At 38.8% G+C, this 15,203-nt stretch overlaps 5 protein-coding genes across 10 annotated transcripts; 3 read left to right on the plus strand and 2 right to left on the minus strand.

Annotated features, from left to right (window-relative positions):
- The first annotated feature begins 1,943 nt into the window (after positions 1 to 1,943).
- On the plus strand, positions 1,944 to 5,612 carry LOC118751185 (dynein regulatory complex protein 11-like). Its single transcript, XM_036485956.1, has 7 exons — positions 1,944 to 2,969; positions 3,040 to 3,265; positions 3,347 to 3,530; positions 3,965 to 4,118; positions 4,178 to 4,932; positions 5,016 to 5,186; positions 5,301 to 5,612. The coding sequence occupies exons 1-7, from the start codon at positions 2,145 to 2,147 to the stop codon at positions 5,464 to 5,466; spliced, it is 2,481 nt and encodes an 826-aa protein (XP_036341849.1). The 5' UTR covers positions 1,944 to 2,144; the 3' UTR covers positions 5,467 to 5,612.
- LOC118751189 (U6 snRNA phosphodiesterase-like) lies at positions 5,498 to 7,009 on the minus strand. Of its 4 annotated transcripts, XM_036485961.1 has the most exons (7): positions 6,838 to 7,009; positions 6,748 to 6,786; positions 6,514 to 6,666; positions 6,291 to 6,442; positions 6,057 to 6,237; positions 5,825 to 5,987; positions 5,520 to 5,770 (listed from the first exon to the last, which is right to left on the minus strand). In XM_036485961.1, exons 3-7 carry the CDS (start codon positions 6,663 to 6,665, stop codon positions 5,585 to 5,587), a joined length of 834 nt encoding a protein of 277 aa, XP_036341854.1. In that variant the 5' UTR covers position 6,666; positions 6,748 to 6,786; positions 6,838 to 7,009; the 3' UTR covers positions 5,520 to 5,584. The 4 variants fall into 4 exon arrangements, with proteins under 4 accessions (XP_036341855.1, XP_036341854.1, XP_036341856.1 ...); XM_036485962.1 differs by having other exon boundaries at positions 5,498 to 5,770; positions 6,748 to 7,009; XM_036485963.1 differs by having other exon boundaries at positions 6,057 to 6,228; positions 6,748 to 7,009.
- A 38-nt stretch (positions 7,010 to 7,047) lies between these two features.
- LOC118751186 (metaxin-1 homolog) lies at positions 7,048 to 10,078 on the plus strand. Of its 2 annotated transcripts, none has more exons than XM_036485957.1 (5): positions 7,048 to 7,283; positions 7,511 to 7,657; positions 8,171 to 8,446; positions 8,530 to 8,925; positions 9,990 to 10,078. In XM_036485957.1, the coding sequence occupies exons 1-5, from the start codon at positions 7,203 to 7,205 to the stop codon at positions 10,065 to 10,067; spliced, it is 978 nt and encodes a 325-aa protein (XP_036341850.1). In that variant the 5' UTR covers positions 7,048 to 7,202; the 3' UTR covers positions 10,068 to 10,078. The 2 variants fall into 2 exon arrangements, with proteins under 2 accessions (XP_036341850.1, XP_036341851.1); XM_036485958.1 differs by lacking the exon at positions 7,048 to 7,283 and adding an exon at positions 7,342 to 7,415.
- Positions 10,079 to 10,646: 568 nt separating this feature from the next.
- On the minus strand, positions 10,647 to 12,943 carry LOC118751187 (methyl-CpG-binding domain protein 2-like). Of its 2 annotated transcripts, XM_036485959.1 has the most exons (3): positions 12,642 to 12,943; positions 11,835 to 12,074; positions 10,647 to 11,309 (listed from the first exon to the last, which is right to left on the minus strand). In XM_036485959.1, exons 1-3 carry the CDS (start codon positions 12,767 to 12,769, stop codon positions 10,820 to 10,822), a joined length of 858 nt encoding a protein of 285 aa, XP_036341852.1. In that variant the 5' UTR covers positions 12,770 to 12,943; the 3' UTR covers positions 10,647 to 10,819. The 2 variants fall into 2 exon arrangements, with proteins under 2 accessions (XP_036341852.1, XP_036341853.1); XM_036485960.1 differs by lacking the exon at positions 11,835 to 12,074 and having other exon boundaries at positions 12,642 to 12,800.
- A 649-nt stretch (positions 12,944 to 13,592) lies between these two features.
- Positions 13,593 to 15,203, plus strand: LOC118751184 (3-ketodihydrosphingosine reductase-like). The gene is made up of 4 exons (XM_036485955.1): positions 13,593 to 13,868; positions 13,941 to 14,162; positions 14,373 to 14,941; positions 15,000 to 15,203. The coding sequence occupies exons 2-4, from the start codon at positions 13,946 to 13,948 to the stop codon at positions 15,195 to 15,197; spliced, it is 984 nt and encodes a 327-aa protein (XP_036341848.1). The 5' UTR covers positions 13,593 to 13,868; positions 13,941 to 13,945; the 3' UTR covers positions 15,198 to 15,203.

The raw sequence follows: 15,203 nt of genomic DNA on the forward strand, positions 1-15,203 counted from the left end.
GATTGACGGTGAACTGACACGCACACATAGACAACATGTTTTCTATTAAATTCGTGTCACATGCACTAACACAATCATGCGTAGTTCATGTATACAAAACTGGAACCTGTTTTCGGCCGACTGCGCAGTCCAGTGTGCGTTCGAGTGGTGGACTGCTCAGTCCGACTGAGCAGGCTAGTGTGCTCAGGCCCAATAAGAGTTATTTTGCATTTTTTACGTTGGCTGGAAGCTCGATAACGCGTAATTCAAGGAATCTCCAAAATGAAGAAATGTTATTGTTAAGAACTAAATTGACCCGATTAACAATTAATTTGCTTGGCCACTTCAATATCGGTCAGATTACCAACCATTCGGCTGACTTGGACAAAGATAATCCGCTACCCAGGTACCCGGATAAATATCAACCTCTGTCCAGGTAACCCCCTAACCAGGCACCCGCGTAAATATAACCCTCTACACGGGTACCCACATACATAGATAACCCCATGCCAGGGTACTCGGGTAAAGGTAACCCTCTATACGTGTACCGGGATAAAGACTGACCGATAATTCATTACCCCTAGTACATATATAGAGTAGTATGCCCAAAATTATATAATGAATCAGACAATAGGTGTGTACTCGTATTGAGAGGACAAAAATCTCCAGCAGCAAAAGGTCTGAGGGTTGCTGGTCAATTTCTGTGAATCCCGTAACTTTTGGGGGGCATCCCTCGCAATCCGAGCGGTGTGAACAGACCCGCTGCCTTGCAACTCTACTCTGTGCGCCCAATTTTCACGCCTATTCTGTACGATTGCCTCTCGTACATAACCCAGTAAATTACCGTATTACATTTCATTAACTGTAGTCCCTTTAGGCAAGTAATCAACTTTTAAATTTCGACGCTATCCAAGAAAATGGTAGCCATACACCCCTATTGCGAGTGTCGATTGGTAGTAGATAAACGACTATTATTCGATTATCGCTTTTCCATGGTATTGTGAACTTCGTTGTCTCGTTCAATAAGTCAAAGTGAATAAATTATAGGCGCTATTTCTTCTACAAAATAAACAGTTGAAGAAGAATGAGCGACTAAAAACTATTCAAAGTCGCTTATTGAACGAGAGATCGACATTCACAATACCATGGAAAAGCGATAATCGAATAATAGTCGTTTATCTACTGCTAGTCGACACTCGCAATAGGGGTGATATTCTTTGACGAGTGGGTACTTGCTTATTGAGTTTAGTAGACATATGTATATTCTTATTTAGGAGACCCTCTCGGCTACGGTCCGAATATAAGACGATTTCTAAAAAAAAAAAACTTTTGGACAGTGATTGGCCAAAAAAGAAATATTTTTAAAGCAATTCGAAAATTCCGGTTCAGACATAGTATCCTTTCGGTAAAAATCAAAAGCCCGCCCGGAAAATGTGGCAAGATAGAGCTAAGCAGAACGTGCATCGTCTGCACACAAGTAAGTAAGGCTGCAAGTAGACGTCCGTCTTGGAGCTACCGGCTTGCTTTATATCAAGTTGTAGGCAGGAGTTGGAGTCCCTCCCCAAATACATTTGTCATTCCCTCCATTGAGCAAACTTAAAAATTCAGCCACCATTGCAATACCTTCTATAACGGACTAAGACTGATCGGTATCGAAACATGCTAAACTGTGGCACCAGATAAGATAGAACTTTAGCAGATATAAAAAAAAACTTCAAAACTAGACTAGGCGCTTCCTTAAGACTAGGATGAACAAAAAAAGTACAATCAGAGAGTTTGGCAAATCCAAATAAATTTGTTTGTTATATATAAGCGTGGTTTGATGCAAGTAAGGACTTGTAAACTGTTAAACAAACTACCCGAAGCTGGTGGTTTTGACGCTTATTGCGCTGCGCAAACAATCCGTTATACTAAGGGTTTTGTACACACCTTTGCAAAAGGGTGAACCCGAAAGCATTTTCTACCCCATTTCGAAATCAGTTGAGAACGCGTCATGGCGCCAGTTCCTCTTAGCTTCTTCGTTGTCATGGGTTTAACTATTATGGTTACCAAATCAAATCCCATTTTCAAACGCTGCAACTATTTCCACAAAACTGCAGTTACCATTTAGTCGTGTTCGACGGTTGTATCACTTTGCTCTCGCTTATCCTTGCCGCTAATAAATAATGTCCAATCACTACTACAATGAGCTTTGGCACCAGGCGCAGCACGAAGTTGATCTTTTAGCAGTCGCCGATGAACAGCAGGGACAGAATTTCGAGACTGCGCTCGCCGCTCTGGCTTCGGCCCTGCCGGATATAGAAGCAGTGACCGACCCAAAAAAGCTTATTCAGTCTACTGTCTATGAGTTCTATTTACGCTATATCGGCATCGCCAATCGTCTGGAGGAAGTTTACGACAAAATGATACAGCCACAGAAGCGACTCTTGGTGCGCAAGCTACTCGACGCGTGCCTGGGGCGCGTTATTGAGCTTAAACATGATCTGGTCAATATCGATTTAATGGAGTTCAATTACAACGACGCGGTTGTTATACGGCTGCAACTAACGCCCATGGATACTGAGCTGCATATACCGCGCTACTTTCTACGCGAACGACAACAACAAATCGAGCAACGCAATCGTACCATGCACGAAATACTCATCAAGCTGGGTTGGTTAGAAGAGCATCCGAGTGAAGAGAAGCTAAGCGAAATCGAGGCTATACGTCTCTTGCAGATGCATGAGCGCGCGCGCCAGGGAAGGTTACGAGCGCATTTCATGAAAGAGATACGCATGCTGAAGGATAAGGGCAAGGCAGAGGAGAAAGGCAAGGAGCGCAGCGATATGGGTCTCTTGGCCGCCATGAAGATACAGAAGGTGTGGCGCGGCCATACCGCGCGCCGCATCACGCGAAGACGAAAGCAAGAAGAAATGATTTTGATCGGCATGGTGCCGCCCACCGCGGCGATGCTAAAGAGACGTGCCGAAAAGGAGGACAAGCTAAATAAGGTAGTTGTTAGCGGTAGTGAACTTATCAAAGCTCAAGTTACCCTATATTTGTTTATTTGCTTTCACGTAGATTTACGAGCGTCGCTATGCAACACAAGCGGCCTACAAACAGAAACTGGAATCATCCGTAGTAGCTGTGCGCGCGGACATAAAGTCCAAGCAGGGTTCTACAATAACCGAGGACATAACCGATGAGTTACGCGCCTGGATCAAGGATTGTTACGAGAAAACGGGCAAATTGCCAGAATTTCCGAGCGAGGACCAAGGCGGTTCGCTGCATATCTTCAGTCGGCCAGGTATAATATATATTTATTTTTCTCCAACAACAGGCGTTTAGTGGAGATCCAATTTCTAATTTTCATTTTATTAATTTTTAGGCACTGAAAGCGAGCTCAGCCGCTCTTCAGCGCGCTCCTCAAAGGAGTCGCGCAAGACCAAGGACAAATCAAAATCGCCAGCGCGTAGCGGGGACTTGAACGTTTTGGATAACCAGGCGGAAGGGGAAAATTTTCAACCTGGCCAAACTGTGCTTCTCGCTGATATCAAAACGGCAATTGAAGAGTAAGTCGCGCATGGAAAAAAACACGGTTATCACAAACGAGATCCTAAACAGACTGAGTTTGTCTAAGGAAAAAAGAAATGCTTACTTTTTTAGTCTTAATTAATTAATTATCTAGATTTTTTATTAGACGTATTAGACGTAGACAGATATTGTCGGTCGTATGGAAAAGTAGCTTATGTCGAAATGCTGGCTTTAGTATAAATCGGCATTCGCAGCATACGATTGCGAATAACTTACTGGCGCTGAGCCATTGAACAACTTTTGGCAAATAAACGTGCAAGAAATAGTTCCGATAGTCAATATTCTTATTAAGTTCCATCAAAAAAATCCTTGTCGTTTAAAGAATAAAGGGAATGCCGCAATATACTAAGCCTTTCGACATAAGCTACTTTTGCATACAAACACAGACATCTGCATATCTACCTATATCTAGATTCAATGAAGTCTGGCGTAACAAAGACGAAGCCGGCAACCTGGCTCAAGCGCAGTACGATGACATGATATACAATGAAAAATATCTGGAGGTAGAGCACGAGTGTCGACGCGCCGTGGACGAATTAATGCGTCAAGAGCTGGAATTGTTGCAGGTAAAAAAGCCATAAAATTAGCTTTTTCAGCAGCTTTTTACTTCATGCTTATCCTTTAGTCCGCCATCGGCAAAAAGATCAAGAAGAGTAGCAAGAAAACACGCCGATCCGGTAAGAAAAGCAAGAAGAAGAAAGAAAAAGATCTTACACCCGATCGTACAACTGAATCACTCTACGAGGAGCTTGTCACCAATGGCATTATACGCAAGTATCCAGAAGTGCGTCTAAGTCAATATATTGGCGACAAGGCGTTGAGCGAACGTTCTGGCACTAATCCATCGGCTGGTGACATCCGTCAGCTTCTCATCGAGTACTGCATTTTACCACTCGGCTCTGAAGCCATACGTAATTCATGCCCACTTATACGCTCAATACTGCTCGCCGGTCCGCGTGGTTCGGGCAAAAAGGCCTTGCTGCACGCTATTTGCACTGAAGTGGGCGCTGTACTATTTGACCTAACACCTGCTAATATTGTTGGAAAATATCCGGGGAAATCTGGTCTCATAATGCTTATACATTTGGTTTCTAAAGTATCGCGTCTTCTGCAGCCTGCAGTCATATATATGGGCGATGCAGAGCGACCATTTATGAAGAAGGTGCCGAAGACAGATCGCACTGATCCGAAACGCTTGAAGAAAGATTTACCACGACTGATTAAGAATATAGCGCCGGAGGACCGTGTCCTCTTCATAGGAACTTCCAACTTACCCTGGGAAGCGGATCAAAAACTTTTTCAGCAAACTTATAATCGCTTCATTTATATACCCAGACCGGATTATGGCGTACGATCGAGCGCATGGAAAGCATTGGCTAAGTATGTATAAGCGCGTATTTGACCTTTTAATAAGGATATGTATGTATATATGTAGGTATTACTTGTTTTTTTATGAATTTCAGTGAATATACTGGTGGCTTGTCCAATTTGGACTACAGTGTAATGGCGAAAATTTCTGATGGCTACACTATTGGCTCTATTGATTCGTGTTTGAAAGAAGTATTGACATGTAAGCGTAAGCTACAGCTGCGGACACAGCCATTGACTCATGCAGAGCTTATAAACGCATTAAGGTACATAATCAAACACTTATGAAACTCTGAACCATTTGTTCCGCGATGCCTACGCATATTTTATTCCTTGACTTGTTAACTTATTCCAAATTTGTGCTACCTACTTTATTTCAGCACTCGAGATCCGGTTTATCGCGAGGAGGAAGAAGCATTTGATTCCTGGTGGTCTAAAACGCCACTCGGTCGAAGGTATGAACGTGCACTAGAAATGGAGGAGGAAGCGCGTTTGGAAGAAGAGGAGAAAAATGCTAAGCAAAGCAGTAACGGCAAGAAAAAGTAAAGGAGAATTTGAGAAACTCCAAACACACTAATAAGGCATCATATTTATACAGAGATGTATTGACTTGTAACGCTGCAAATTTTTACGAATAAATACATTGAAAAATTTTTGTCTACCTTCACTTAAGCTTAAACACGAATTCCTTATTACCGCTCTTGCAAATAATTTCTTGAATAAATAAACTAAACGCTTTGCTTTCACCCAATGACACATTGATTGCTGATTTCAATGTGTCCAGATTTTCATTCAAAACTGAGACCTTATCGCCTAGACACCACAGAAAACTGATGTGGAACGATGGGTCCTACGAAAAGAAAATGCTATTACTAATTATCGGCGCATTTGAACAATGACTTACTTCATAGAAGCGTTGTAACCTGTATTCTGTCATTACACCGTCCACTTTCGTCATGAGCTGATGCATTTTATCAAAGTGCATCTCATCCACTTTAAATGCTATAAAAGTGCGGGTTCGCTCTTCATTCGTGTAGATGTGTAAGCGTCTCAAGCTAATGGAAAAGCTTTTTGGGAATTAAATTGCATTAGAATGTGTTATTTCCAATTTTTCATATAGAATGCCTATTAGTTACCTTGCAGTGACTTCCAGCTTATTCCGCAAGGACTCAACAAATGAATCAATGTGATGATATTGCAACACAACAGTTCGACTCAAACTTATGTGCAAATCTTCTATTGTGTGTAAATCGTGCAGCACATCGGCCAATGCTTCTTTGCTTACTTCCTGTACATCTTCCAACTGCTCTGAATGTGCTAGTCAAATTACAAGGTAATTAAATTCTATGGTACTGTACATTCCTGAATACCTGCTATGTACACATACGTCGCCCAATTGCCACGTTCGTGTTTGAAACTTCGCACTCGTCCATCGTGCTCTGCTGGATCATCTAAGTGGTCGTCACTTGTTGTTAATGCCGCCCGTTTTGCGCCCAATAATGAAAGCGCATCTGGCAAAGTTCTGTGGAGAGCAAGACATATAAACAAAATAAACATATAAACAAAATAAAACCAATTTCACTGTAAACATACCTCTTCAGCGCTGGGCGTTCACGAATTCTCGTAACTATTGGCGGTGGCTCTGCTATTTTGCCTGGCAATAACGCTGGATTGGTGTCGCATTTGTCCGATTCATCATTGCTATCATCAGAGGAACAACTACTACCATAATTCACTAAAGCCATACTACTGAGCGAATCCGGAAACAAATCGTTAAAGCTTCTTTTATCTAGCGTTATCGCCTTTAGAGCGCGGATGTATACTTACTTTGGATTTCAATTTAGCATGTTGAATACATACGTTCCGCTGGAATTTTGCTGTTGGATATTTTTACTTGAAAATTTTAAACGAACGTACCTTTTACAAATAATTAATTATTTCTTGAATAATTGAACTGCATGCCGATTTGTTTTGTTTACGAAATAGTAGCGCAAAGGGGAAACAAGAATATGTTTTTCCCCAACTGTTTTCCAGCACTGATTTTACAAAATACGCTCACTTTCACTAGTTTCTCTCTAAATGTTGATCAAAATCAGCTGATTGCGGTCCGTTCATAACCTAGTAAAATTTGCAGTGCTCATTCATTCGTTCATTCACATGCAATTGCAATTCGTGTTTTAATTTGTTAATTTCGAAGTTAATAATTATCAAATTGTTATATATATACCTTCCAATTGTAAATACATTTCCGGCAAAGTGGCGTGTATAAATCAAATTGAAATATGCATTTAGGTGGTGTTTTATATGTCTATAAAGGAGAATGGGGTCTGCCGTCCATCGACTTCGATTGCCTACGAGCGTTGGTAAGAAAAATTACAGCGGAGCGATCAGACATATCTTTCAAAGAAGAAAAAGTTGCATCATACTGAATGTTTATTAGTGACATTGCGCTAAATTTTAAAGCATATGTATCTCTTTTATCAAATTGATTTTTGGTATGAGTAAAAATTGTGTTGCATATTACCAAACTATGATCTATATACATGCATATTTACATTTATTAATAAACGGTTTTTATTTTTTTATTCAGTGTCTGGTTAAATTTACGCGCTGCCCTCTACAAATCGACACGAATGCCAATCCCATGCGCTCTAGCACGGGGAAACTACCTTACCTCCAAATTGGCAATAAAAGATTCTGTGGATACAGACAAATCAAGAAAGTGCTAGACAAAGAGGTGAGTAGACAGTTCATAAGACTGATAAGTAGCTGTGTGCATGAACATTTAGTGGCAGGATAGACTGCCTGGCGCCAAAACAATTCCGAAACAAAGTTGTGTGCCAATAACACTTGAATGTTTTCCTGCATATTTTATTACAATTCACAAAGTTATAACAGAAGCAATTTATTATAAATAAGTTTACCTTGCCAATATACTGTACATACTTATGTATGTACATATATGAATATGTATACCAAGATATGTGCATGAGCGTTCTTAACTTTTAACAAGGCAACCTCTGTATCGCGATTTCATTTTAAGTACGCACGTTCAATGATCCCTAAAAGCTGCTGACTTTTTTACTCTTGTTGGATTGCTAATAATAGAAGTACACACATTCCGTTTAAAATAAGTTGCACTGTTTACAGTAAAATCCTGTTAAGTCGCACCAATCAAAAATATAAATCGACATTAAGTTGAAATGTTACTAAATTGCGTATTATATACATATTTATTATTTAATTACAGGGTTATCCAGTCGATGCTCATCTACAAGAAGAACAGAAACTACTTTCACCCGCATATGCCAATTGGGTATTCACTAATCTTCATTCATACTATCATTATTTTATGTATGGCGAACCAAACAACTTCGATACCACACGCAGTCTATATGCAAAACGTACAACGTTCCCGTTTAATTTCTTCTACCCAAGCAGTTATCAGCGGGAGGCGTGTGACATTGTCATGGTAATGGGCGGTTTTGATCCGCGTGATAAGCTCGAAAATCATGACCGTGACTATGTAAGTGTTACATACATATATCGTTTTTTCTTTTCGTTAGATAAAAGATAAAACTTTCTTTTTTTAAATCTATATTTTCAAAGCTCACCACGAATGCCAAAAAATGTGTCAATCTCTTATCAAAAAAGTTGGGGAGAAAAGTATGGTTCTTTGGCGATTTCTTCAGTGAATTCGATGCTATTGTTTATTCGTACTTAGCTATTCTTTTTAAAGTAACACTGCCCAATAATCCACTACAAAATCACATAAAAGGCTGTCAGAACTTAGTGAATTTCATCAATCGTATAACAAAAGACATCTTCAGAAATGAGGGTTTCAATTCACTCAAAACCTTAAGAAGTCAGTCATCCAATGACCCATTACTAACAGCTACTGAGCGACATTTCTTGGAGTCTGAGAAGAAGACAAAAATCTTGGCTGCAATTGGCGCCGTCGTTGCAATGGGTACTTTTGCTGCTTGGCGTGGTGTCTACAAACAGGTTTGTTGTTGATAATTATAAAACATGCATGCATATTTAATCAAATGCATTTTTAACTAATATTGCAATGTATAGTCATCGCAATCATATAGCCCATCGACCGATTTGGATCCATTTTAAAAGAAGATATAATTTAAAATGCCTTGCATGTAATAAAGTAAGAATTTTCACTTCATCAATCAATATTTTTTTTAGCTATTCGTTAAGTTTGGCAATAGTTATACAATTGGAAGGTAATGAATAGTAATTATAAAGTTAACTATACAATTATAAACATCAAAATATGCATATATTTACACTCCCAATTATTTGAATAGCACACCCTTTTGATCCTCAGTATGTACATATGTACAGTTTACATTTTTCATTTTGTTTGTTTAATATTCACTAATTTTTAACAAACTTAAAAAAAGGAGCAGATTATCAATTCGTCGGAATACTTTTGCATGTATGTATGTTACGGCATAACTTTGGACTACGTTAACCGACATATATAATTCTTTTTTTTTTGTAAAGAAAAGGCGGTACCTCAGAGGTGGTCCCATACTAATTTGGTTTAGATCCGTTCATTGGATCATGAAGAAATTAACGCGACTCATTAATTTTTTATGAGATTCAATCTACGTGTAAATTCGGTTTAAAAATTTTATAGAAATTTAAAAAACATGTCAACAAACCTACGTACCCGAAATTTTTTTTAAATATTATTAACTTATGCACTGCAGGTCACTAGCCTAACACTCCCCCTTGTTGATGTTTTTTAAATTTGTATAAAATTTTAAAATCGGATTCACACGTACTACGTGCTACATTTTTATAAAAAATTAATGAATATTAAACAAACAAAAGGAGACTGTACATGCTGAGGATCAAACGGGCGTGCTATTCAAATGACTGGGAGTGTACATACATATGTAGAAGTGCTAATATGTTTTTGCTTATTGAAAAGCAAATAACATGAAAGTTACCTCTTCAGAGAATATTTCTACGTTTACACCTCACAACCACCAAATCCTCTTTTCAAATGCCTATTGTGTGTTTTTCGACATTTTATTTATTTTTAGTTCTCCAGTTCGAGACGTTATTACAATGATTTGGTGTATGAAGATGATGAAGCGTTAGAAGACGATGAAATGGATTAACTACCAAAAAAGAAAAAGGACGTCCATCTTTCGTAAAAGAACAAAGCGTGGAACGTTCGGATGCTTTGAAAATAATATTCTTAGTTAGAAGTATACAAGGAGCTCATTATGCCGAAAATCCAAGATAAAGGTTCCAGTCTACAGCTAGAAGTTAGTTTAAGCATCATTAGGATTTAGTTTATCCAAAGGAAAAAAAATCATAAAAGCATAAATAAAAAATTTGGAAATTAAGAAAAGCTTTGAAAAAACTGTGGATGTAAGAATTTGAAAAATTAATTACAAGGATGTTTCACGGTGTTTCAAACCGATTTTACGCAAAATAAAAAACACAAGTTAATTTGTATCAAAAAAAAAAATGTATTAAGACGCTACAGTTATTTGAAGACATGATTCAAGCATTTATGCATACCGTCGTTTAAAGTACAAAACCGCGTATCGTCATTCCGCAAAACCGCGTAACTGAAATTTGCTGCCAAAAATTGGATATGCTCACACAAGCTCCTGGCTTCAATCCTTATCCATTCGTCCTGAAATATACTAGCCAGAAATTCGATTACTTTATAACAAAGAGAACCATTTTGAAATATGAGTATTTTTACTCTCTAGAAAATAAATACGCGGTTTTGTACTTTAAACGACGATATATGTACATAAACGCATACCTTAAAATTAACTAAATTTCTTAGTAGCAAAAGGTTAGATTTCAGTTATGTAAATATGCTAACAAAAGATGAACTTAATATAATTATAGTTTAAGTTTTAAGAGCATCTTGGAGCTTTCTTCTAGCCGCATTAACCCGATCCTCTTGGCGTCGTATATCGTCTTCTGACACTAGAACAGCTTGCATTAGTGGTTGTTCTGGATTCAAAAATGCCGGAGCATTTTTATTCATCTCAGTCTTTGTGGAGGCTTGTCCCATAACAGGCACGTTGAGCACATGCAATGCGGTAGCCAACGATTGCAGTACGGTCTGCTCACTAACATTTGGACCAATGGTGCGTATACTTTTTGGCAAAACGATATCTTCAAATTCTTCGCCGGTAGGATGACATGCGCGCAAACCCTCTAATCGTTTCTCCCAGAACATTTGCTTTGGTTTCTCCTGGCCACTTGTCTGTTTGGTGTTATCATTTCGAACCTTTGTATGCTCATGATTACGTACTACAGTTACTGGTTGTTTAAAAATTGACGCGGTCTGACGTATAGGCGGCACCAGTGAAGCGTCTGTGCGTGGGGCGCGACTATGACAGAAATATGTAAAAGTATATGGTTAATTATTAAGGTGGTACGATTTTAGGATTCGGAAACATCTTAACACATAAATGGCCAATAATCGCTCATCGATGAGACAAAACTATGTGCATGCAAGTGAGAAAAGCACCAAAAGTCTGGAAAACATAATATACAACACAGACAGATGTGGTAATTTAGCACTTTGCTGGACAGACGTATTTTGGTGTAACATTGATAGCCAATAAATGCCAATTTATCATAATTTTTCGCCATTTTCCAATTTAGTTTTCGTTTCTTTTTTTATCTAGCCATAATCTGTCATCTTATGCTGCAGTTGTTTCAATTGAAGATGTCATATTTACCAGAACAAAAGCAAATCAAGAGCATGCAACAGCATTATGATTACCGTAATTACATATGTACATATGTCGATTTTTCCTCTATTTTTTTTAACAATAACTTGAACACGTTAATATTTATGTATATTCGTCATCAAATCAAATAAAAACAAAAGATTAATTTTGCCATTCTACCTGAATTCTAATTGCTGACGAGAACTCGCAGCCGATGTAGTTGCAACGCCAGATGCGCTTGACGGGGCACAGCTGCTACTAATGGCAGTCGTATGTATGCCTTGTATACCATGGGTCTGTGATTGATTCTGAGTTTGTGATTGGGATTGGGATTGCGCCTTGTATCTGCGCTTTAATGCATTTAGCGTATTTGATGTGGTTGTTGAAGTTGGTGGTTGTAGTATGTTGGCATTTGTAGTACTTGGTAATTGTGAAGAAGATGAGGAGGAACACACGTATAGGGATGTAGTGCTACTAGCACTGCAGTGTGGGGGGTGGTGGTGGCATTGATGTACTGCCACTTCCACTACCACTACTGCTGCTATTTGTTACACTCGAGCAACGGAATAACGAAATCGATGGCGGTGGCAAGTGGCGCACGAATTTGCCGCTCTGAAAATCGAAAGCACCAATGTCGATCGCATCACCAAGGTAACGCGCCAACTGTGGCTTACTTTCGATTTTCTTTCCGGTTGGGCTGGACGCCAGCGAAATATTTAGATAGTTTAAGCAGGGTCATAGTGGTAATTTGTGGGAATATGCGAAATACGTGCAGGATTTGTGTTCATTTAAATTTTTAGTGTATCAGTTGAACGCATTTTTTGTGTTAGTGTGAGGGCGCAGAGGGACAGTGCGTGCGTTGTACAAGTGAATATGAGCGGTAAGGTAAGGGTGTTGGGAGATGGAAGTACATGACAAATTAGATACAATACATTATTTTAGACTATTTTTTACTTAATTTGATGCTATATAATTATTAAGCATTACCTGTAGTAGTAGACATCAACTTTACCAGCCGATATACCAGACTTACGGAGCACTTCTTCCCGCTGCCATCCTTTCGGCAACGAATTGCAATCAACACGCTTACGTTCAATTGTTATGCTGGAATTCATTGCAATTCGAACGTTTTTAATGAGCGAAACTATATTTCTCTAGGCTGGTCAACCACTCAAGAAAGCGTCTGCGAAAAATTCGTTGAAGTTGTCAAAGTTTTTTTTATTAATTTTTGTGTTTTGCTCCCTATGGTTAAATACACAGAGCGAAAATCGGGTGAAGTTGGCTGTTCTTGCGGAACACAGAGTGTCTCTTGTGCAAAGCATTTTTTGTTTATGAGGCTAAGCGCTTAGTGGAGCGGCGAGCAAAGAGACGATCATAGTAACGAGCCTAGCGTCCAAGGCTTTTCAACTATCATTTTTGTTACTCGACAGGTATTTTCTCATTTCGCAGAACTCTTTAGAGTAATTGTAATTGTAATTGTAATTTATTGCAGTCATATGAAACAGACGTTCCTAACTGGCCGTCTCCACAGGATAAAATTTATTGCTGCCCAGCTGTCAGCAGCGCGATGTTTGTATCAAGTGTACTATGTACTTACGTTTTTTTGCACCTTGAAGGAAAACTGAGCATTTGGATCACCTGTTCCTGAAGTTTGCATGAAATTTGAATGCGGGAGCAACTACATTACTGTCATTTCCAAAGTTGCCACTTTGCAAGTGAATTCAAACTAAAGGATTTTATTAAAATAATATTAATCGAACGAGGTCTTGCACTATTGATTCAATTTTAGTATGGCTGTCTACAAAATAATCCATGACTTAACTTAAAAAGACGATTCCCTTTCAACGGAACGAAAGAGTATAAAATTCCATCCTTTGGTTGAATTCTTCATAAACTTGGCATTTTTAATATAAAGTAGCTTAACAGAGAACTTAACAGTGGCAACACTGACCATTTCTAGTGAAAACAAAATCAAATTCACTTTATTTTTATTTTCTAACATTTCTCCTTCGAAAAGATTTTGGAAAAACGTCTTAATAATCAACAATTTTTCATAAATATTATAATATTAATGACGCTTCTGTCTGCACTCATTTACAACAGTCGGAAGTGAAGTAATTGATAACAGGGAAAGCTCAACTTTCTAAATTCAAAGGAGAGTGGTTTTACAGCAATTTCACTTCCTTTGCTCTAATCGCAAAGCGTTTAAAACGGGTAAGAGTATTGCAATTATTTCTACTGTGTTTATATTAACAATGGGAGAATATTGTTTGATATACATTCTAGTTATTATGGAGTTTACATTGGAAATATGGTTGTGGATAACGATTGCCGTTTTGGCGCATGTTGGTGTGTACGTGTTCGTGATGCGTAAGCGACCAAAAATGCTGGTTGGTCGTCATGTGGTTGTTACGGGTGGTTCACGCGGTATTGGACTTTGCCTGGCTGTGGAATGCGCAATGAAGGGAGCCAATGTCACCGTGATTGCACGCGATGAAAAACTACTGAGTAAGTTTTTGTACGAACTATAGCATTCACCATATATGTATGTTTGTACAATGTTATAAAAAATAAGCAAGTTAATTAATCACTATTATGTTTAAAAGTTAAACTAACTAATTAAAAAAACGTCGTTCATTGGTACCATGTGAGTGGTATCTTAACGTATTGGCTGTTTCAAAAATAGTTTTACAATTCTTATCTTATCTTTCTGTTTAGGTGGTGCTGTGGCGTTAATGGAAGTCATACGTCAAGTTCCTGAACAAAAATTTCAGTACCGTTGCTTAGATATTGCCTCTAATTATGACGATGTCGCAAATGCTCTAGCTGAAATGGAAAAAGCGTTTGGAGATATCTATATGTTAGTCAATTGCGCTGGTATGGCGATTTGCGGCGTATACGAGGATGTATCTGTAGAGGATGCGCACAAGCTAATGGATGTAAATTACTGGGGAAGTTACAATTGCACACGCTATGTATTGCCAAAAATGAAGCAAGCGCGCGAAGGTATCATTGTGTTCACCTCATCGCTGGCAGCTCTGTTTGGCATTTATGGCTATGGACCGTATACCGCCTCAAAATACGCTGTGCGTGGCATGGCCGAGACGATCGCAATGGAAACGCGTCATCTGGGTATATTAGTCACACTAGCATTGCCAGCGGACACTAAAACGTCTGGTTTTGAAAACGAACAGAAAACCAAACCAAAGGAAACACAAATTATATCCGGTGGCGGAGGCTTGGCCGAACCGCAGCAAGTGGCAAAATGTATTCTTCACGATGCTTTGGTAAATTATAAATAAATAATTTTTTAGTTTCAATTCCATAAATTTCTCCTTTTTGCAGCGAGGTAATTTTATATCGATTTTGGGTGCTGAAAGCTGGTTCCTTACTCTACTAGGAGGTGGACTCTTCCGTTGGGGCGGTTTCTTTCAAAACATTATACATGCCCTTTTATTGGGTCCACTGCGAATTGTTGGGTGCTTTTTGCATTTGCATTTCGAACGGATCATCAAGAATTGTGCAAAAGAAAAGAAGGAATGATGGGGG

The sequence above is a fragment of the Rhagoletis pomonella genome, unplaced genomic scaffold, assembly GCF_013731165.1.
Source record: "Rhagoletis pomonella isolate Grant_MI unplaced genomic scaffold, Rhpom_1.0 Rhpom_scaffold_00589, whole genome shotgun sequence".
In the NCBI taxonomy this organism is placed as follows: domain Eukaryota; kingdom Metazoa; phylum Arthropoda; class Insecta; order Diptera; family Tephritidae; genus Rhagoletis; species Rhagoletis pomonella.

Coding starts and splice junctions, on each gene's coding strand:
- LOC118751184 (XM_036485955.1), top strand. CDS start 13,946: ATGGAGTTTACATTGGAAATATGGTTGTGGATAACGATTGCCGTTTTG. Junction 14,163..14,372: donor ACGCGATGAAAAACTACTGA/GTAAGTTTTTGT, acceptor CTTTCTGTTTAG/GTGGTGCTGTGGCGTTAATG. Junction 14,942..14,999: donor GTATTCTTCACGATGCTTTG/GTAAATTATAAA, acceptor TCCTTTTTGCAG/CGAGGTAATTTTATATCGAT.
- LOC118751187 (XM_036485959.1), bottom strand. CDS start 12,769: ATGAATTCCAGCATAACAATTGAACGTAAGCGTGTTGATTGCAATTCG. Junction 12,075..12,641: donor GTTGATGTCTACTACTACAG/GTAATGCTTAAT, acceptor ACAATTACCAAG/TACTACAAATGCCAACATAC. Junction 11,310..11,834: donor CGTCAGCAATTAGAATTCAG/GTAGAATGGCAA, acceptor TTTCTGTCATAG/TCGCGCCCCACGCACAGACG.
- LOC118751185 (XM_036485956.1), top strand. CDS start 2,145: ATGTCCAATCACTACTACAATGAGCTTTGGCACCAGGCGCAGCACGAA. Junction 4,119..4,177: donor AAGAGCTGGAATTGTTGCAG/GTAAAAAAGCCA, acceptor CTTATCCTTTAG/TCCGCCATCGGCAAAAAGAT. Junction 5,187..5,300: donor GAGCTTATAAACGCATTAAG/GTACATAATCAA, acceptor ACTTTATTTCAG/CACTCGAGATCCGGTTTATC.
- LOC118751189 (XM_036485962.1), bottom strand. CDS start 6,665: ATGGCTTTAGTGAATTATGGTAGTAGTTGTTCCTCTGATGATAGCAAT. Junction 6,443..6,513: donor GAACGCCCAGCGCTGAAGAG/GTATGTTTACAG, acceptor TGCTCTCCACAG/AACTTTGCCAGATGCGCTTT. Junction 6,238..6,290: donor GACGTATGTGTACATAGCAG/GTATTCAGGAAT, acceptor TAATTTGACTAG/CACATTCAGAGCAGTTGGAA.
- LOC118751186 (XM_036485957.1), top strand. CDS start 7,203: ATGCATTTAGGTGGTGTTTTATATGTCTATAAAGGAGAATGGGGTCTG. Junction 7,284..7,510: donor TCGATTGCCTACGAGCGTTG/GTAAGAAAAATT, acceptor TTTTTTATTCAG/TGTCTGGTTAAATTTACGCG. Junction 8,447..8,529: donor AAAATCATGACCGTGACTAT/GTAAGTGTTACA, acceptor ATATTTTCAAAG/CTCACCACGAATGCCAAAAA.